This window comes from Dendropsophus ebraccatus, chromosome 15 (genome assembly GCF_027789765.1).
Source record: "Dendropsophus ebraccatus isolate aDenEbr1 chromosome 15, aDenEbr1.pat, whole genome shotgun sequence".
Classification (NCBI taxonomy): domain Eukaryota; kingdom Metazoa; phylum Chordata; class Amphibia; order Anura; family Hylidae; genus Dendropsophus; species Dendropsophus ebraccatus.
In genome coordinates, this window is record NC_091468.1 from 15,502,878 (window position 1) to 15,524,691 (window position 21,814).

The 21,814-nt window shown below is 40.9% G+C and overlaps 1 protein-coding gene across 1 annotated transcript in view; it reads left to right on the forward strand.

Annotated features, from left to right (window-relative positions):
• The window catches only part of PKDCC (protein kinase domain containing, cytoplasmic), a 52,002-nt gene extending 31,654 nt beyond the window's left edge, over window positions 1–20,348 (forward strand). The window contains exons 4-7 of the mRNA XM_069954331.1: window positions 750–829; window positions 1,875–1,982; window positions 16,788–16,961; window positions 18,454–20,348. Coding sequence (XP_069810432.1) covers window positions 750–829; window positions 1,875–1,982; window positions 16,788–16,961; window positions 18,454–18,539 — 448 coding nt within the window. The 3' untranslated portion in view covers window positions 18,540–20,348. The remainder of the gene's footprint in view (window positions 1–749; window positions 830–1,874; window positions 1,983–16,787; window positions 16,962–18,453) is intronic.
• The last annotated feature ends 1,466 nt before the right edge of the window (window positions 20,349–21,814 follow it).

A 21,814-nucleotide genomic window follows, 5' to 3' on the forward strand; every position in this document is an offset into this window, starting at 1 on the left:
GAAGTAAGTTAGGACTGGTTATTACCTCCCTCCCCTGTGGCTGCTGGTTGCCTGTTTGTGAAAATGGCCGGACATGGCAGGCAGTGGTGGCAATGGAAAGTAGAAGAGTTTCTAACTGGAGTAGATTATTTTCAGATCTTATTTTTTATAGTTTTTATTTTGTTCCAGGAAAGCTCCTCTAGCTGTCCAGCGACCACTTACTGTAATTTTAAAATAACCCCGAAATCCTAAAAAATAACACAGAATTCATATAAACCCTTATTCAGGCACTTCATTGATTTTGGTCCCTTGTTTTCTGTTTTAATACATGTTCTACTTATGTTTGCTATAATTTCCATATCCTTCTCCAAGTTTTCTGGTCCTAGCAGCTTCAAATAGTTATGGAAACCACCCAAAAATGTAAACGTCTTCCAATGGTGATACAAGTGCCATAAATTTTATCCAAGTACCAGACATCCTTACAAATAGCCGCAATCCTCTAAGCTCCAGAGCAGGCCGCTGTGTTAATGGGGCCTTCACAGGTGATTACAAGGCAGCTTTGTGTCTAGCCGGCCTGGTTTTCTCTATGGCAGACTGCTGAGTTACGGTCACTTCTGTATTTTTTCTCATTATGATATATGGCTATGCTTCCTGGAGAGTTTCGCCATTCACTACTTCTTGCAATTAAACGGTTTAGTTGTACATTGTAAATCAACGTTAAATATATAATTTTTCCATCAATAATTCTATTTTATTTTTTATTTTTTTAGGTTTTTCTTTACTTACCTCCTTCCTCACAGTGCCCCGTCTTCCCTCAGGCCATTGCTGGATGCTATAGTGAATGCAACAGGTAGGTGTCAGGCAGAGATACACGAGCTGATATGCTGTTTAGCTCATTGCAGATCCTCAGGGGCGGGGTGTAACATATTCCTTCTCTTATTGGTAGCCTTTTCATACATGTGTCATGCTTCACTCCCCTTCCCCCCCAGATCCTACAACAAGCCTAACGCAGAGCTGTCTGGGTCCAGGAATGGAAAGATATTTTAATATCAACTGATTCTTATGAACTACAATATAGTTTATTGGGGGGGGATCACCCTTGTGTGTAATGAAGAAAAATGAAGACTAGTTTTTTTTACTTGAATGGATCGGCGCCAGCTCAGGGATGCCGCTGCTGTGGTCCTTTTCTTGAACCGCTGCCCAGTTGCTGCACACAGTACCAGTGTATTCCCAAGCACTGGCCTGGTATGAAGCTGGGGGCAGACCCGCCGGCTCCCAGTTTGACAGTCTCCCCTCTCCTCTGTGACACAGCTCTATTAGAATCAAGGGGGGTGGATTTCATCACACTAGGGGTTGGCGGGCCTGCCTCGAGTGCTTCATGCCGGGCCGGTGCTCGGGAATAGACTGTCCGTGCTCTTTCAAAAAAGCACTGTGCCACCGGCATCTCCGCGTTGATGCCAATCCACTCTTGTAAAAAACTAGGACATAAATATGATCACCTATCCTTAGTCAAACCCCTGGAATGTATACTGTTGAGGAGAATGAATGAGATCAGCGCCATCCATGTACATGTGGCTGTTCTTGGTACTGCACTTAAGTTTTAACGGACCAAAACCATCAAAAATTTACGTAATACTTTCATAAATAAATTGCATTGCCTGGCCATATGACCATATGCGATTGATAAGTGACATTTGTAATACTGGGGTCTTCTTATGTAGCAGAGGGGCTTTTGGGCTGCATTGCGACAATGGTTTGGCAGGTACTTTTGCACCCCTATCACCATCTCCAAGTACTTGGGTATTCTCAGATTATTCTCATTACTTGGAGCTAATCAGTAAAAAAAATATATATATTTTTTTTATATAACTTTGCCTCTTTTCTTTATTATTTAGGAGAGCTACGTTGGGGCATCGATGAAACTTCTGCACAATTCGAGAAGGTCCTTTACTTATACAAGAGTGGAGCATACCTGTCAAATGCTACACATGTACCGAAAGCTGGTAAGTATTTATTTTAAGTGATACTCATTTCATTGTCTGCAGAGTGAAGGCTGTCATCACCCTGTAATTACGTCTGCCATCACTAAAAGAATACAAACATTCCATTGTGGAGCATTTAGATAGTAAAGGCTGGCGCTGCATGCGTACCCAGTCTATTAGGAGCGCGCTGCTGGAATCTGAGATTTCTGTGATAATCACGATAACTATAAACTGTGTAAAGTATCAAATTGTATATTGGTCTGGAAATTTTTATTGATATATGTTTATTTGTATGTCTAAATAATACTGCAAAAATAAAATAAAGTTTAATATATAAAAAAATCTATATATATATAAAGACTGTAAAAAAATGAAAAAAAATAAAAAAATAAAATTGTAAACAAATAGAACGGTAATAAATATTGAAAGGGTAAATCTAAATTCACATAAATCTTAACAGTAATTTTGATTTATTTAGTTAATATTGTACAAATATATATATATATATATATATATATATATATATATATATATATATCAATACACCCCAAATCTTTGAAGCACCACCTTGTGGATACTTGAACGGAAGGTATTAACTATAATATATCTGAAAAGGCCTACTTGGGCAAAAAAGCTGAGAAACTCTGAGAAATGTCCAACTACTGCAGTCAGAAGACTAGAGGAGACCTTTATGGTAGTACTGGATAAGCAATTCTCTAACATAAAGTGTAATGAAAAAATATCAAGTTCATTCTATAAAAGCAGATGCACTTCATGTTAGATGGGTGAAAGCGTAACTCGAGCATTCTCAGGTCGGATCCCTCGGCATTTGAATACCGGTAACTGACAAATTTGGATACAGCCCTAGAGAGTCATGGCCTATGGCTGTATCCATGTTTTCCAGGATTTCCTAAGGCTGCATCCAATTTTGTCAGGCATTTGTTGTCAAATGCCGAGATATCCAACTCAAGCATGCTCAAGTCGTACTCATTTCTAGTGAAAACTTATAATTCCTATGTAGAGATGTTATTACGTGAGGTTACAAATTAGTTTAATTTTCTATTACCTCAGCTGCACTTTATTTCCCAGTCTGTAAATAATCTAGAGAAAGTAGAGAAGTCACACTAAATAAACAAAAAGTCAGGGGGAGCAGGAAAATAATAAAAAAAGTAAACTTACCTATCCTCTTGCCCTGTAGTGCCGCTACCGGGTCCCGTTAACAGCCTCCAGTGTCCTGCAGCTCTTCCAGCTACAAGGTCACGTACCAGTTGAGTGTTTGCCTACTAAGCCAATCAGTGACTTGGGTGGGACACCTCCCCAGTCACTGACTGGCTGAAAGGGCAATCACTCAGCTGGGTCATGACCTTGCAGCTGGAAGAGCTGGGTATGTGACATACCCAGTTTCTAGACGAAAGTGACACCCAGCGGCGGTCAGTGGGACCCAGGAGCGGGCTACAGAGACACAAGGATGGGTGAGTCTACATTGTTTATTATTTTCCCTCGCTCCTCTGCCTTCCTATCTTTTTAAACTTAATGGGACTTCTCCTTTAAAGTGAATGTACCATCAGGCCCGGGCTGAAGCACTGGAGGCAGGCCGACCCACCCCCATTGGGAGGAAACCCCCGCCCCTCTATTGATTCTAATGGAACTGCGCCATAGAGGGGCGGGGGTTTCCTCCCACTAGGGGTGGGTTGGCCTGCCTCCAGTGCTTCAGCCCGCCCTGACGATACCTTCATTTTAAGCTTTCGTACAAACTAATATTCCAGTATTCCAAATGGTGCCACCCATTACACATTCCTGATAGAATATGATATAAAAAAAAGTTTAAAACATATATAACTACAGTAAGTAACTGATAAATAACAGCAAACAGTTCCTCAAATAGAACTTCTGTAGGAGACCAATCCAATTTTTCCTCTTGGACGAGACTTCTACTGGAAATGTATATTTTGTATTGTTTCTGGCTGTTGTCAATAACATAGTCTTAGTTTTTTGGTTATTTTCATGCCACTTTGGTGTTTTCCTGGCATAAACAAGAGAAGTTTAGCTTTTTTTTTTATATATTTCATTAGGGGCAGTGGTTGTGATCACATCTAGGCCTTGGAGTCTAGGAAGCCCCTCTGCACTATAGTAGAAATCTAGTGTTGTAACTTACACATAAGAATGGGGGGGGGGAGGGGTCTTGTTACAAACTCGGCATTGGGGCCCAGTTACGCCTTTGTATATCAATATTAGGCCTGAATTGTAAACCAAGGAAATTAAAGTGTTTGTAGTAAAGAGAACACATGCCTTTTGATGGCTGATTTATCTTTCCTCTAGTGTTTCAAATCCTTCATAAAATGCCTGTTATACCAAAGGAGAAAAAAAAAAAAAAAAAAAAAAAAAGCTAGCAGTATAACATATGGAACGGTTGCCCTTCAAGCCTCACCCCACTGTTTTCGATAGGAAAAAAGCGATTTCTTTGGACAACACCAAGTGTGAAAAGTGATATTAACAATTACTCTGAAAATCCAGTGAAACAGCATGTGAAGCCCAGCGTTCACATAAAACAAGGTTTAACAAGGTGAACCCTGATCGGGTTACAAAAAAATGTAGGTCTTAAGCTTTAAAAATGTTTGAGTTGTAAAACATTTATAGTGCTTTAAATTCTAATGTACTCCGAACGTTGTTTCAGCAGCAGCCCTGGCGCACTGTACTCCCAGGCTTAAAAAGCTGCTCCTCTGTAGAACCACGGACGCAACGCCCAGGGGGAGATTTAGAAGCTATTGTTAGCTTTTCCTTTGTAATAAAGACATTGACATGCGATCCTGAATTTTTTTTCTTTTTTACCTTTTTCAATTTTTTTTCCATTTATAAAATAGAATTTTCCATTCCATTATGACAGTGGCAAATAACAGAAAAAAGGGTACTATTACACGGAACGATAATCAGTCGAATTGGGCCGATTCGTCCGATTATCGCTCCGTGTAATAAAGACAGCGATCAGCCGATGATCTTTGTCATCGGCTGATCGTTAATATAGGTTAGAACCTATAATTGCACGGCGCCGACGGCGCATCACTACGTGTAATAGCGGTGCGCGGCTAGTGACTGACGATATACTTTACCTATCCACGCTCCAGGGCTCCTCCTGCGGTCCGCTTCTCCCCAGGTCCCGCGCACTCCAGCTTAAGATTGGCCTGTCTCTGCTGACAGGCCGCTCAGCCAATCACAGGCCGGGACCACCATGGCCTGTGATTGGCTGAGCGGCTTGTCAGCTCCGACAAGCCGATCTGAAGCTGGAGCGCACGGGACCCGGGGAGAAGCGGACCGCAGGAGGAGCCCTGGAGCGTGGATAGGTAAAGTATATAGTTTAAGCAAGGGCTGCAAGGAGATCGGTAACAATGTCCTTGCAGCCCTTGTTAAACGATTATCAGGCCGTGTAATAGGCGCAGTAAACGAGCGCCGATCTAGCAGATAGGCACTCGTTTACAGTTGTTATCAGGCCCCTATCGGCCCGTCTAATAGTACTCTAAGACTCCCATACCTGATAGAGAAAAGTTATGCTACGTTTACATGGAGCGATAATGCGCCCAATCAAACGATTAACGATTTTGAAGTAACAATGTGTTTTTTATAACGATTAGCATTTAGTCGGAATGATATATTGTTTGAAAAAAACGTTATTGCGATCGTTTTAAGATCACTTAAGCCCATCTCACACATAGGGTGAATCTTTGAAAAACTGTTTACACTAAGCGATCTGCGAATTTTTAGCGAATGACGATTTGAGAACATGTTGAAAGATCACAATGAGTGATTTCTCTCTCGTCGCTTGATCGTTCGCTGTCTTTACACAAGCCTATTATCACTCAAAGGAAATCTTTATCAACAAAAAACGATAATCGTTCCGTGTAAACGCACCATTAGTCGAACCCGCTGATTTTGTGTATTTTGTGTCAATTAGAAACTTCTAAATTTAACCATGATGAATTTCAATGACCAATCTTTTTGTTCTTCACAGCAAAAGCTTCCACCAATGGTGTTTGATAGCAGCTTACTTCCCTCCCCTGGTTGACAATACATCCATGCTTTGGCCAAGCTGGTTTGGATGCATTTAAAGGGGTATACCCATCTGGGACACTTGTCCACAGGATATGCTATAGTTGTCCCCTAGATGTCAGTCCCACCTGTGGGACCTTTAAATAACTTCAGATCGAGGACTGCTCTTCATCCTCTAGTCTGTTTCCAGCTGCTGGAGGTGGTCGGAAAGCCAAAAATAGCTGAACGTCTATAGATTTTAGTTGGAGTTGCTCAAATAGTGTAGCCCACAAGGAATAATTTTTACTTCGCAGTGATTTGCTGTTTGAGTAATTCCCATTAAAGTCAATAAGAGGTGCGCAAATTGCGTAACTAATTTTCGGCTTCCTGACCACTTCTGGCAGCTGCGAACAGGCCGGGAAGGAGAGCTTTGATTAGTGATGAGCGAATAGTGAGATATTCGAATATCCCGCGAATATTCGATCGAATATTAGATCCCATTAAAGTCTATGGGAACAAGTATTCGATTAGTGAAAAACATCTATTTGACCATTTGGATGGTAAAACCGGAAGCTGGGGGATTTGAACACTTATCGAATATTTGTCGAATATTCGCGGGATATTCGTACGAATATCGAATATTTGAATATCTCACTATTCGATCGAATATCTATTCGTTCGAACAGTATTCGCTCATCACTACCCTTGATCTAAAAACAGGTAGGGTCCTAGAGGTGAGGTACCTGTGGATATGCCATAATAGTCCTAGACGGGTATATTAATGTTTAGCGAACATTCTATTTGCTAATATAGTCCCCCAGTAAAAGCTGGAGTATTGTTTTTTCCTTATAGACCAGGGTGAGGCATAGGAGCTATATACAGGGATTATAAAATATATTGTTCCTCTCCTGAATTATTTGGGATTCCATTAGTACAAATCGCTGTCATTTCTTAACTAATAATCCATCCTCCTATGATAAAGAGGTGACTCTGCTAATCTGTCCCAATCTACACAGCAAAGCTGAAAGTGAACTCCAGCAAACAAGAAATGTCAGAAAGTCACAAAAATGCTCCATTATTGTACGATAAAACCCTGATAATATATTCGTTTAAAGTAAATATACAGGCTAGCCCCCCATCAAAACTCAGCTGCATTATTATCATTCTTAGTATACTAGAAATCAATTTTTCTTGTACTGACCCTGTGGTCACTTTAAAGGGGTGCTCCAGCGTGGGGGCACTTTTATGGGGGGACCGGGGAGGAGGTGGCTGAAATAAAAGACGTCCACTTACCTATTCCAGCGGTGGGTCACTCATCGCGGCGCTCCGGTCCCCGGTCCCCGGTTCCCGGCCGCTTCTGGGTGTCTGACGCCGCCCGAGACGCTACGTTTTAGGGCCGCTCAGCCACTCAGTGAAGTAGGCGGGATCCCACCTCCTTCACTGAGTGGTTGAGCGGACCTGAGACGTCACGTCTCGGGCCCGTGTCAGACACCCGGAAGCGGCCGGGAACTGGGGACCGGAGCGCCGTGATGCGGGACCCGCAGCTGGAACCGGGGAGGTAAGTGGACGTCTTTTATTTCAGCCACCTCCTTCCTGGTCCCCCCAAAAAAGTGCCCCCCCGCCGGAGCACCCCTTTAAAGGGGGTGTCCAAAAATTAGAACAATATGACGGTAACTTTCAGAAACTTTTCCGATCTGCAATACCAGAAACAGCCTGCGGACAACGATGGCAGTGTTTCTGGAAGAGCAATGCTATGTTATTCTAATCCACTTCCATACAACACAATGAAGATAATTGTGAGATAATCCTGAGCCGTAGATTCTGGAAAGTGAGAACGGTTGTAAGGATAGGCTGAGCAGATAAACCTTGACATGTCTATATCCCTTTACAACACCTGATAATTGAGATAAATACATGTTATGACAAGAAAGGTTGATAGACCCGCATGGGTTCACACCGAGGCGAGTACAGTGTGAACAGTCATTAAACTGCATGCCACAAGGCTTTGGGGGTCACTGACCTGGAGGGTCGGATAAGAACGTTGGGCGCCCTTCCAGTTGGTAGCTGAAGTTGGTAGTAAAATCCAGTCAGGTTTGCTGGGGCTGAAATAACTGGTCATTAAGAGCGATTAAAATCAGACTCAAGGTAATTCCAGCTATTTAAAACAATGAAAATCTGGTCACAAGGTCTTTTTGGTCGAGAGACAAATCCTCATTAGAGAAAATTCTATATTTAAACCAAAGAAAACAAAGGTTGAGTAAAGTGTCGGTCTGTGGGAGAAGTTATGCGAAACACATAAAAAAAGAAAATTGTAGGGTTAATAGACTCCTGACACTGTGTAAAAAGAGAGCAATGGAAAGGAACAGAAGAGATATTAGTACCATGCCAAATTTTAAGTAAAATTTTACAATAACGAATTTCAAAATTCTGAATTTTACAATAATTAATTACAATTAAAAATATAGAGAAAAATTCTACAACGATGAAGAGTAGGAAAGAGTAGAAGAGTAGAGTCCCTATTAAAGTTTTTAAATCAACTGGTGTCAGTTATACCTGTTTGTAAATTACTTCTGCCGGACCAAGGACGTACAGTTACGTCCTTGGTCGTGAAGGGGTTGAAGGAATACTCCAGTGGAATTTTTTTCTTCTTTCAAATCAACTGGTGTCAGAAAGTTATACAGATTTGAAGTTTACTTCTTTTTAAAAATCTCAAGTCTTCCAGTACTTATCAGCTGCTGTATGACTGACAGGAAGTGATGTATTCTCTCCAATCTAACACAGTGCTCTCTGCTGCCACCTCTGTCTATGTCAGGAACTGTCCAGAGTAGTAGCAAATCCCCATAGAAAACCTCTCCTGCTCTGGACCGTTCCTAACACAGGCAGAAGTGTCAGACTGGAAAGGATATGCCACTTCCTGCAGGACATACAGCAGCTGATAAGTACTGGAAGATGAGTTTTTTTTAAATAGGAGTAAATTACAAATCTGTATAATTTTCTGACACCAGTTGATTTAAAAACTATTTTATCCTCCAGAGTACCCCTTTAAGGCCATAACACCTAGACCTCTCACACAGTTCTATGGTAATGTACATTCGGTTTATCAAGCACGAACATACCTTTTAGGCATCTCATGTTAATTCTTAAATAGAATTGAGAATTCCATATCGATATCTTGGGTCATCTCCATGTTGTTTTCCTTCTCCGGTTGAGCGTCCCCAGCTTGACGTATGCCACTTTTAAATTTATGGCTCCATTTCTTGTATTAGGCAAGTATTTATTTGTTTTAAACATCATTAGTCTGGAAATTGACCAGAACTTTGACCTTTTGATGATGTGATTTACTGCTGAGAGGCTTCAAATTCCATTGACTTCATTTAAATAAGCTTCCTTTCTAGAGAGACAAAGCCTTGATCATTAGCGTTAAGACAGTGCAGGGGCTTAGCTTACAAAAACACTCAAGGTTTTTTTTTTTTTTTGTGCCTTGGAGGGAATTTTTCCCCCGATTTTTTTTTTTTTTTTTTGGAAGAGAAATGTTAACTGTAGACTCTAGACTCTATGTATTGTGCACATAGAATGTCCTTCTTTCAGTTGTTTCAAAAGTTTTGACAAGGCAAGATGTCCAGCAAGCCAGTTGGGAAGTCATACATGAAAAGCTGCAATGTATTAAAGGAGTGGTCCAACCCACAATTTTTTTTTCTTGGAAATTAAAAAATTGTACAATAACAAAAAGAAATTATACTCACCTTGAAATTCCCCTGCCGCTCCAATGCTTCCCTAGTCCCCAGCCCATCTTTAATCAGGATAGCATTGGAACAGATTGGTTAGGTAAGTTTAATCCTTTTTTTGTTATTTTAAACCATGGTAAAATAACCTTAAAGAGGTTATCCACATAAGAAAAATGGGGCCACTTTCTTCCAGAAACAGCACCACTCCGTTGGCCATATACACGGCCCGATCGTCAGTGTAAATGAGCGCCGATCTGCTAGATCGGTTCTTATTTCTCAGCTTATTACATGGCTCGATAAATGTGCAGCATTTCTCTAGTGTAAAATAATAAACTTTATACTTACCTCTCTGCACTCCCTGGGTTCTTCTCACTTCTGCCCTCTGCTCTCAGCAGCTGCTGGAAGTTCAGAGACGGTCTCTGAAGTGACAGGCCACTCAGCCAATCACTGGCCGAGACGGAGCAGCACTGTGGCCAATGATCGGCTGAGAGGGAGCGACTCTGAAGTTCCAGCGGCTGCTGCGGGCAGAGGGCAGAAGTGAGAAGGACACCGAGGAGCATGGAGGGCTAGGTACATATAGGTTTATTATCTTTTAAACATTCATCAGCCACCAGCCACGCATCACTATTACACGATGCATGCCCTGCGGCTGAAGATTATTAGGATGGAATAGACAACGATCAGTCGATGATCATTTCTTCAGCTGATTGTTGTCTCTATTACACAGAGCGATAATCTGCTGAATTGGCCTGATTTACCAGATTATCGCTCAGTATAATAGGACCTTTCTACCTGTGTAATATTTGAGCTCCATTCCATAAAAATGAATCCAGTTGCAATACCACACACAACCCATAGACAGGTGTGGTGCTGTTTATGGAAGAAAGCAGCCATGCTTTTCTAACTTCTTTAAAACTGATCATTGGGTGACATTGTAGCCCTGCTAGCTTACTCATGTTGGCTACAACATATTTTATGATCCGATTCCACCCATAGTAATCATTCCAATTTTTTATTTTGTCATTAAAGTGTAGCTGTCATTTAAAACATATTTGCAGAAATGAATAGTCACAGATAATAACAGAGAAGCAAAGTGAAAATAGGTTTACACTGCCCATTATAAGGTATAGAGGAAAGGGGGATGAATGTGCACGAAGTGGAAACAAACAGCCATAGCAATGTGCAGACTTTGTGGCCACAGAAAATGCTGGATTCACATGTTAGAGGGGAGGCAGCACACAGGGTAGTCTAGATGTACATTGCAGCTGAGCATAGGGGAAGCCGACAGAGAGATGGAGTTTGTACGTTGGTAACAAGGGAAAAAATGGCATATATTAGTGACAGCATGGTCAGATATAGTCCTACTCCTCATATACATACAAAGACCATGCATCCTGATAAGTCACCTGAAATTGCAGTCACACTTTAAGTCCTACTATTAACGTTTTTTATAAAAAAAAAAAAATTCTTAAAACAATGCCACTTTTGGGTCTGGTATTACAGTATGCAAGGGAATGGGGTTGAGCTGCAATACCAGATATGACCTATGGACAAAGGTGGGGCTGTTTCTAAAAACAAAGCAGTTAAACGAAAAAATCATATTAAATCCAAAAAACGGAACACATTTTATTTATACAGTATAAAGAACCCTAAATATAAAAAATTGTTGACTCAATTTCACTCTACACTTTGTAAAGCTAAAACATTTATTACCAATGGGGTTGTAAAAAATGTGAACAGAGCTAATGTATATAGACAATAACTCAAGGCAAAGCGTCCTGAGAAGAAGCATACGCTACTAGCTCTAAATATACAAGACTTTTGTTTCCAATTAGTTTTCAATTGGCATCAAACAATTATACGGTATTTGGAAAACCCTTAGGGCAGAATTAAAAGGTAAATATTGTTCTAATCTACATCCATTTCCGAGCTGCAGCTCTGCTTCCAGAATAGAAACCAAGCAGAAACAGACGTCCACAGGATTCACTATGGTAGGAAGAAGGAAAAGGAGTGAGGGGTTCTGAGCCAGAGCCGTCATCTTCTGCCATTTACCAAAGAATTGTAACCTCTGGTATTTTATGACTAGAATTAGGTCAGGGAAAACAAAAAGCATTTAAGTGCCTGAGTGATCCAATCTAATAATAATACTAATAACAACCAAACTATTTCATCAATTTTTTCAGAATTTTCTAAATATTTGTTTTAACTATTATATCATTAAAAATGTATAATATGAATATAATATTAAAATATTTGATTTACAAATTAGCATCTTAAAGTTTGTCATAATAGATTTTTTTTTTAAAGGGTCACCCCCATTCCATGAAACTTTTGATAGGTGGAAGCATTGCCTCTGATGTTATTTGGAAGAAAGGGGCTGAGCCAGTGTTTTAAAGGGGCTATCCAGCGTTAGACAATATTTTTTATGTAATGCTGCCCTATTAGAAAACATAATAAACAGGTTATGTTTACCTCTCCGTGCTCCCCTGGTGTCCTGCTGCAGTGTCTCTGGTGTCCTCCGCTGGCTGCAGCCCCTTGGGGGTGACCCTGGTGTTCTGCTGCAGTGTCTCTGGTGTCCTCCGCTGGCTGCAGCCCCTTGGGGGTGACCCTGGTGTTTTGCTGCAGTGTCTCTGGTGTCCTCCGCTGGCTGCAGCCCCTTAGTGGTGACCCTGGTGTCCTGCTGCAGTGTCTTCAGTGTCCCCCGCTGGCTGCAGCCCCTTGGGAGTGACCCTGGTGTCCTGCTGCAGTGTCTCCTGTGTCCTCCGCTGGTTGCAGCCACTCAGGGGTGACTCTGGTGTCCTGCTTCAGTGTTTTTAGTTTCCCCTGCTGGTTGCAGCCCTTCGGGAGTTACCCTGTTGTCCTGCTGCAGTGTCTCTGGTGTCCTCCGCTGGTTGCAGCCCTTCGGGAGTTACCCTGTTGTCCTGCTGCAGTGTCTCTGGTGTCCTCCGCTGGCTGCAGCCCCTTGGGGGTGACCCTGGTGTTTTGCTGCAGTGTCTCTGGTGTCCTCCGCTGGCTGCAGCCCCTTAGTGGTGACCCTGGTGTCCTGCTGCAGTGTCTTCAGTGTCCCCCGCTGGCTGCAGCCCCTTGGGAGTGACCCTGGTGTCCTGCTGCAGTGTCTCCTGTGTCCTCCGCTGGTTGCAGCCACTCAGGGGTGACTCTGGTGTCCTGCTTCAGTGTTTTTAGTTTCCCCTGCTGGTTGCAGCCCTTCGGGAGTTACCCTGTTGTCCTGCTGCAGTGTCTCTGGTGTCCTCCGCTGGCTGCAGCCCCTTGGGAGTGACCCTGGTGTTCTGCAGCAGTGTCTCCTGTGTCCCCCGCTGGCTGAAGCCCCTTGGAGGTGACCCTGGTGTCCTGCTGCAGTGTTTTTGGTGTCTGCGCTGGTTTCAGCCCCTCGGGAGTGACCGTGGCGTCCTGCTGCAGTGTCTCCAGTGTCCCCCCGCTGGCTGAAGCCCCTCGGAGGTGACCCTGGTGTCCTGCTGCAGTGTTTTTGGTGTCTGCGCTGGTTTCAGCCCCTCGGGAGTGACCCTGGCATCCTGCTGCAGTGTCTCCAGTGTCCCCCGATTTATCAAACATGGTGTAAAGTGAAACTGGCTCAGTTGCCCCTAGCAACCAATCAGATTCCACCTTTCATTTTCCAAAGAGTCTGTGAGAAATGAAAGGTGGAATCTGACTGGTTGCTAGGGGCAACTGAGCCAGTTTCACTTTACACCATGTTTGATAAATCTCCCCCATTATATTAAAAAATGTGTCTAACCCCAGATAACCTCTTTAGGTCTCTTATATATGAGCAGATAATCAGCATTCCTAGAAACACTCATTTGGTTGATAACAGGTCAGTGTAAAAGTGCGAGTGATCAGCCATCAGAAAACACTCATCGGCTGATTGGATTCTTTGGTGGTAAAATCTATCATTATCGGCCATAGATCTCCCGATGTAAACAGGACATGTGCAGCCGATAACAATGAATGTTAATGGCCACACAAACTATACAGCGATCCTTGGTGTAGCACCGCTGCTTAATTGATCATGCCTTGTACGATCTTAAATCAGTAAGGGCTTCATCTCCAGAACCCAACTGACCAAAACTTCTTATATTTTAGAGTTGGTTGTGTTCACATGTTTTTTTTTTCTCTCCGTTTTTTAAAAGAAAAAATTATGTCCGTCATTTAGAGGCTAAAATGACGTCCGTTATTTCGCTGTTTGGCTGCCCAAACAATGACAGCTGTTGGCACATTATTCTAGCTCAGGTGGACTGATTACCCTTCAGTTGTGTCTTTCATTAAAAAGTACATCAAATTTAATAGTAAAATATAGTGAAAGGATGGTGAAAAAGAAAAGAAAAAAAAATAACGTCCGCTGTTTGCAAAAGACGTTTGAAAATAATTGACATAATCATTATTTTGATGTCCATACAGATAACATCGTTTATACACAGTCCGTCAGTCCATTGACTTAAATCAATTGCATTGAAGTCAATTAAATTATGGCAATAACGGACAGCTTTTCTCTTTTTTTGATGTTGTGTGAATATAGCCCTTAAGTGCACAGCAACGGATGCTGTTAAAGTGCCGGGCGCCAGGCTGCACTCAGCACGATGCCTCTGTAGTGGCTGCAGGAACGTTCTCTTTTTACAATTCACTTGCAGGTACCGTCGGGTGTGCCTGCAAATCAATTACCATTCACATTAATGTAAAGTATGGCCACCGGCTGACTTTACATTGCGTCAACAGCTATAATTTCTAAAGGCTGTTCGGTGGACAGTGTCCGTAAATAATAGGCATGTACATTATTTTAACGTTCTAAGATATAAGAACACAGCGGACGGCATTGCATTGACTTCAATGCAATGCGGCCCCTGCAGTGAAAAACGGATGCTGATTCCATTGCGATCAGTGTCCGTTCTTCACTCAAAAACGTTGTGTGAACATAGCTTTATTTATATAAATATCTTCTACATACAGATGGGCAACACTTCAGCCTCACCAATCTGGACTTTGTTAATGAGCAATGTAATTCTGTATTATGCGCTAAATTATGGGCCAAATGCCCTCAAGGGTTAAGACCTTTATTTCTTCTTGCCCTTTTATTTACTGTTTATTCTATATGTCAATATATATATATGTATATGTGTGTGTGTGTGTGTGTGTGTAAATCATCAACATTCTCATACCTGCCGAGAAGCCTATTCATTGTAAATGACGTCACTAACAATCTTTTGCGTTCTCTCCGTTCACCTTGAAATTCATGTAAACATAGTGAGATAAAAGCCCCTTACTAGACCTAAGGACCAGTCTTACTGGAGTTATTACTATGTCCTCAATAAAACCCTGAAGGAGGGAGTCAGGCAGTATACTGGGCTTAATCCCCCCCCCCCCCCATTCATAAACATAGGCCTAGCATAAGTCACTATTTGCTCAGGCTTTGCACGGCCCCTTGCTGTGTGGTTTGCATGGCGTATGTTACAAGCAATAGAAAAATATGAATCCTCCGACTAAGTTATTACATCGAAATTGCGTGTTTATAAATGAGCTAAGTTGTTATATTTAAAAGTGATTAATTCACTGATGGTTTAGGAAAATAAAGGAAGCTCAGTGATGGCCGGGGGAACTTGAAGGAGCTGTGAACAGGGAACAAGAGGGTGGCTTTTAAATCCATCTGAGACTGAACGGCAGCCAAGAGCGGCTGGTAATATATTAGTCAGTACAGAGAAGGAGGGTGAGGAAACCAAGTGACATATTCCATGTTGTCCTTCTCTATAATCTATTAATGAGCGTCTCAGGAAATTTCACTTTAATTGAGAGTCTATGGATCTTGTTTCTTTCTTACATGAAAAATTAAGACCGTGCCGCTTTAATATGGGGGGGGGGGGAGCACAAGCCGCTGGGGTCATTTCTTGTGGGCCGAGCTCAAGCTATTCATTTAGCATTTATCAAGTGGTGGAGGGACCAGTAAAAACAAATTGCAACTTAATTCACCCATGGACTGTTTATCAGGTATTAAGATACCTAGGGCTAATGTCAGCACTTGGGCTAATTTGTGTTAATTTATTATGTATGTCAAAGAAACTGCTTGGTTGTAAGTGGAAGTCTTGGTCAGCAGCCAACTTACGATACTAGCTAGTAAGTATGGCCGATTCATAGACAGAAACATTGCCCTGTGTTGCTCCTTCATTGGCCAATTGGGTTGTTTTGACCAGCTTAAAATTCATTGGCTGTCAGCTACACATCTCCCCATGTAACAGAATGTGTGGCTGACAGCCGATAACACCAAGGGCTGCATAAACAATCCTGCAATCGTTTGTGCGGCCTGAATGCACGGCTGATCAAACCTTGTGAAGACTCTGTAAATGAGTACTGATTACTAGGCGGGTCGGTAGAGTTGGTTGATATAGATTATTCCCATCTTGGCAAATATGCCCTATCCACGGTTACCGCAGCACAGGGCATTAGTAAGAGATCATAGGGGGTCTGATTGCTGAGGCCTCTCATTACCAGCATCTAGTCATGTTGCAATTTTTCTTATTACGGCCAAGAGTCCAACAATCTAAAACCACCCCAGATAAGAGAACTGGATGAATTCTATCCAGTGTCTTATCTGGTGTCCCATAGGCTAAAATAGGGCATGGCACTAAAACTATGGATGACATGGCATTGCTTCCGTTTAAAGCAAATTTCTCAGCAGTACATTGCTTTTCTGCTTTTACCTAGAATAGACCAGCCCGGTTCCCATGCACGGTGCTGGTCAATTACCGAGGCTGAGGGCTGAGGTTAAAAAAAAAAAGGACCTCCGCACCTGCGTCAGTGCTCCGGCACTGGTCTGTTCACGGTAAAAACAGAAAAGCGATGTACCGCTGCTACATTCGCTGTGCCAGATCATAAAACACCAAATTATTTTTGCTCTAACACCACCATGTCACCACTATGCCAGATCATCAACCTTGGCCTTAGACTTAGTATTGTTACCAGTAAGAATAACATAATATCAATTTTAATGTAAAATATTCAGGGAAAAATATATATTTTTTTAACATGTATGCTTTTTTGTAAAATGAAAAATTCACAACCCTTGTCCTCTGCCCTTCAGAATACAGACCGGTGGAAGATGTTTCAATAGTAGACGAAGACTACAGATGTTGGCCATCTTACCATCATAACGGATGTCTACTTTCTGTGTTCGATATAAATGAAGCCATAGAAGTTTGTGAAAGCCATTCGCAGTGCCAAGCCTTTATCTGGACAAATCAGACAACGTGGACGGGTAATTATAAAAAAATTTACGTCATTGCGGTTGCCTTTGTAGATTTAGTTGGCTTTGAGTTTGCTCAGACTTCTCTATAGGGTTTTGTCAGGAATCCCTTGACATAAATGAACGCGATCTAATCCAACTTTAGACTATAGGCCTAAACTATTTAGAAAATCAAAAACATTTGACAGAAAAAGTAAACCAGCTGCATGAAAAAAAAAAGGTGAGAATTCCTCTGTCACTGCAGAAGTCATTGAGTTGGACGCAGACTATGGAGTCCGTGCCCAGTTCAACAGTCATTAGATCAGACAGAAGTATCTTGGGAAGAAAAACATACAACACTTTACTGAAAGATAGGTTGAAATGAATGTGAATGTGAAGAAGGATTGATTGTGTAATTAAAGCTAAGCAGAAAGCCAGCCGTTCTCAGCACCTGAGTACAAGAAAGTAATTATTTCTGGTTCTACATTGGAGAATAGTAGCTGGTTTCATGAATGCCAATATAAAGTCGCTAGTCCAAATTTACTTTGCGAATTCAGATTACTTGGAAGCTAAATGACAAAAAGAATGGCAAACACTGTATTAACACTGTATGGTGGACCTTTCAGCTAGTACAGTTGCTGTAACCTCAGTGTAAGGGCCCGTTCACACTACGGAATTGGGGCCAAAATTCTGTGCAGAACCCCACGAATCCTGCCTGCTATCTGTTTGAATGGGAGGGCTTGCACGCCTCCGCTTTCCACTTAAAGAATTGGCATGACAGGGGTATTCCAATATCCTTAACTTTTTTAAATATTGCCGGTGGCACAAAAAAGAAAAAAAATTATACTCACCTATATTGGTCCCCTGTTGCTGCCATTGTAAGCAGCTTTTGGTTCCCTGTTTTTCACTAGAGTCAATTATTGGTTGCAGTGATGCCCCAGAATATTCGAAGTAGTTGTTATGTGTATTTTAAGAGATTCTTAGAAATAAAAAGTTTGGTTTTGTTTATACCTAGAATAAGCAACTTTCTTTTCCTTAGGCTTTGACATGTATTACAGTACAGCCCTTCATTCTCCTTACGGCACACACAAAGGGAGATATATAGTACCCTGCCAGCAATAGTCTTACTTGAGACAACACCTCCAAAATGGAAAAAAAAACTTCTCCTGGTTGTAATATGGAGGTTGTTTGGCCTTAGTGGTGGTAAATGCATAGCATGAAAAAATAAGGTCCTGTCTGTTGTTTCCTACCGTCCATGAGGCAACAGCTCAGACAAGATGGCAGCCCTCCATCATAATGTACAAAAAAAATTAAAGAAAAAATATAATAAAAAATAGAAACAGGTTAGAAAAAAAAGAATGGTTTTAGTTCTGATCCATAATAATAATAATAATAATAATAATAATAATAATAATAATAATAAAAAATCCTTACCACTATTGACCCATATCCTACATAATATACCATTGATGCTTATAGCATTTGTTTGTTAATTTTTTATTCTATTTTTTTTTTTTTTTTTTAGGGCGACAGCTTGTCTACTTCAAAACAGGCTCAAGAAACCTTGTGGCCGATCAATACAAAATAACCTACCTGAAAATGACAGTTTGACCAAAGAGAATCTACTAAGGTCGTCAAGCATGGATTGAATTGGGGGAAAGTGCACTATTATTCATTCTAATTTCTAGAGTGCTATTCAAACTTACCTGAATTTACCAGGGTGGATGTGCAATAATTCAGTGATCTTTTATTTTTTATTTTAATGTGATTTAAAGACAAAATGTGATACACTGTTAGAAATGAAGATAATGAATATGGTGATTATCTTTACATTGTATATAGTGCTATTTCTGCGGTAAAGAATAATGACATTTGGATTGGTTCAAGCGCATCAATGCCAGTAGGCTGCAAGCTGACTGTCCAATGGGACACTGAAGATTTGTGCCCAGTGTGTAATATTTCCTTTTTTTTCTACAGGGATAAATAATTATTTGTTACATTTTAAATGTTGTTTACTTTAAGTGTAAATTATAAAAATTTTTATTATAAAACATCTTAATTTAAGATGTCGATCCATGAGGATGCTAGCTGAACAAAGCCATAGCTCGTATGTTTCAAGACTTCAGTAATGTATAAAACTATAAAATGGGTCAAAAAGTCCAGAGAGACAGAACATGCAAATTTCGCCATTTCTTATCTTCAAATCTGATAGAATATTTCATACTTGGTGCATTCAGAAATTACAGCACAATAAAATTCATAAAAAAAAAAAGATTTTAACAGAAGGTTTAGGTTTTTTTCACAAGCATGTAGGTAGACAAAATCATGCAATTTGCTGCTATCTAAATGGCTTCTCTGTCATCTTATCTTTATCGTCTCTTATCCGTCTTTCTCTTCAACGGGTGTCTTGCTCTCCCTATTACCATGGAGCATGTCCACCTTTTTACCAACACAAGCGTGGTTTAATTCTTCTCCCTATGCATATGCTTGTCTGGCTTGGCTGAGCAGGTATGTGTTCTCAGCAAGGAGAGGGGGATAAGCCAATGCTAGACACCTTTGGCAGTAGTTTATTTCCCTTAGAAACAAAAGAACTGGGGGTAGTAAATCAACATGTCAGATCATGCTTACCTAGATGTAATTTGTTGTGGAAAAGTCAGCACATGATGCACATAGGACATTTGGCCAGACTCTCCAACTCAGAGGCTTCAGTTGTACATGGCCTCCTTAAGGATGATCAAGCTTTTGAAATTTATCCTAAAGGGCATAAAGTTTCTCTTTCAGGGGTATGCCATCTAGATTCACAAAAACTGTCTACATTTTAGTTTCGAATTAGAATAGTCTTAGAATACGCCAGATTTATCAAATTGACTTGGTTTGATAAACTTGTTGTGCCTGTAGACTGCCTAGAGTGGAAAAAACAGATGCTGGTGTATGGGGGTCTCCCAACTCTCTACAACAGATGAGGGAAGGGTCAATCATGATGAATTTTCATGACTCAACCCATAACCTGCCACAGAGCAATCTGGCAACGGCTTACCTCTCCCCTCCCTACAGGGAACTCATCAATGTACAGCCATGCCAAATGTTCAGGTATATTGGGATCCCGGGAGAGATCCCGGGCACCTCTAGTTTACACCACCTCTTGGCTAAATTTACACCTGTATTTTGCACCATAATTTTACAGTGCCAAACTTTAAAAAATGTGTTCCACAGCATGTGCCAAGTCTTACATTAACTGTGCCATGATTGTGATGCATGTTCAATGATAAGTCTGCTCCTTTTTATGCTTATAGTTAGATATTACTCTCTTCTTACTCTCTAAGCCATATGGTCCAGTCTTGCCCATGGAAACCACCTAGCTCATAACACAGAATGGAGATCAACTGGGAACATGTACAGAGAATATATTTATTTACTATAAATGCCAATTTTTTTTTTACAAAAAAAACCTAAGCAAAAATAATGCCAGTGTATAAATGTTATATTTACCAAAGGTCAAAAAAGCACACAGGTCTGTAGCCAAATATAAGAAATCCTTCTATAGGTGGACATTAAAGGGGCTGTCCTATCTAGACAACTCGATAAAATTGGCCTTTTTGGAAATCAATCAATCAACAGATTGCCACGGGTCTGGATTGTCGAATCTCCAATCACTGTAGTGAGTTGTGTGAGGTCTCTAGTGGGGATATGAACTATTACATGGCTCCTAGTGAAATCAATAGGTGACCATTTAATTGATAGTTAAGTTGATTCTTTATCTGAAGCTAAAAAAAAAAAAAAAAAAAAACTAAATCCCTCAGAACAGAAGATGTGGCTCAGACTTGGGTCCTTCGTCTATGATGCTATGATGCTCATATACTGTAACAGAACATGTAGGAAAGGTTTGTGCAGATGGGACTACCTCTTTAAGACAAAACTAATAGAGATGAGTAAACCTTGAGCATACTCAGGTTTGTCCAAACCCAAATACTCAAACTACCGGCTAAAGAAGTTGAATGCAGCCCTAAGACTGCCTGGAAAAATGGATACAGCCATAGCCCAAAGGCTATATCCATGTTTCCAATACTACCTAAGGCTGACTCCAACTTCTTCAGCCACCAGTAAGCAAATGCAGAGCGTTTGGGTTCGAAAGAGTTCGAAAGTGCTCTAGAGGTTAGTTCATCTCTAAAACCTAATATAAAATAATCACAACCAAATATAACACTTACCTCAACCTACAAAACATACAGAGAATTATCTAAAATGGGTATAGATTAGGAGGTTTGGCAGAAATAGTATAGAAATACCGATTATGCACAATATGCAATTATGTTATGAGACGATAAAAATATTTGATGTCCAAAAAGATATCATAATTTGTGGAAAAAGACATGAGATCAATTGTTCTAAACCCAAACCCAGTTTCTGTCTTTTGCGACTTATTTATGTGTTTGAATAGTTTGTGAACAGTTTAATTGTTTTTATATCACATGTAAACTTTTATGTCTATAAAATCTTATCGGGTTTCAAAAGAGCTAGACCAAAGTCTTCTTCTAGGAATGTCAAGTATGATGAGTGTCCACAATTTTTCTAAGGAATTAATATTTTCAAGCTATGGCGGTTTGATGTTGTGATGCCATGGCCACCAAAAATACACGGCAGAGGAAGCCATTTTGTACCTAAAATTGAGCAAAGTTTCCCTTATAAGATCGTGTCCATAAAGTCTATGACTGGTGCTACATTCTAAATTTACACACTGGGGTGAGACCTTCTCTTCATATGTTGGAAAATCCCATATTCTGGTTTAAGATTTCATGTACCTTATCATAGTAATGCTCTGCATAACCTCCAAGTTAGAAGAAGTACACAAGACCCAACTGGGGAATCTGTGCCACGATCATGCTCCA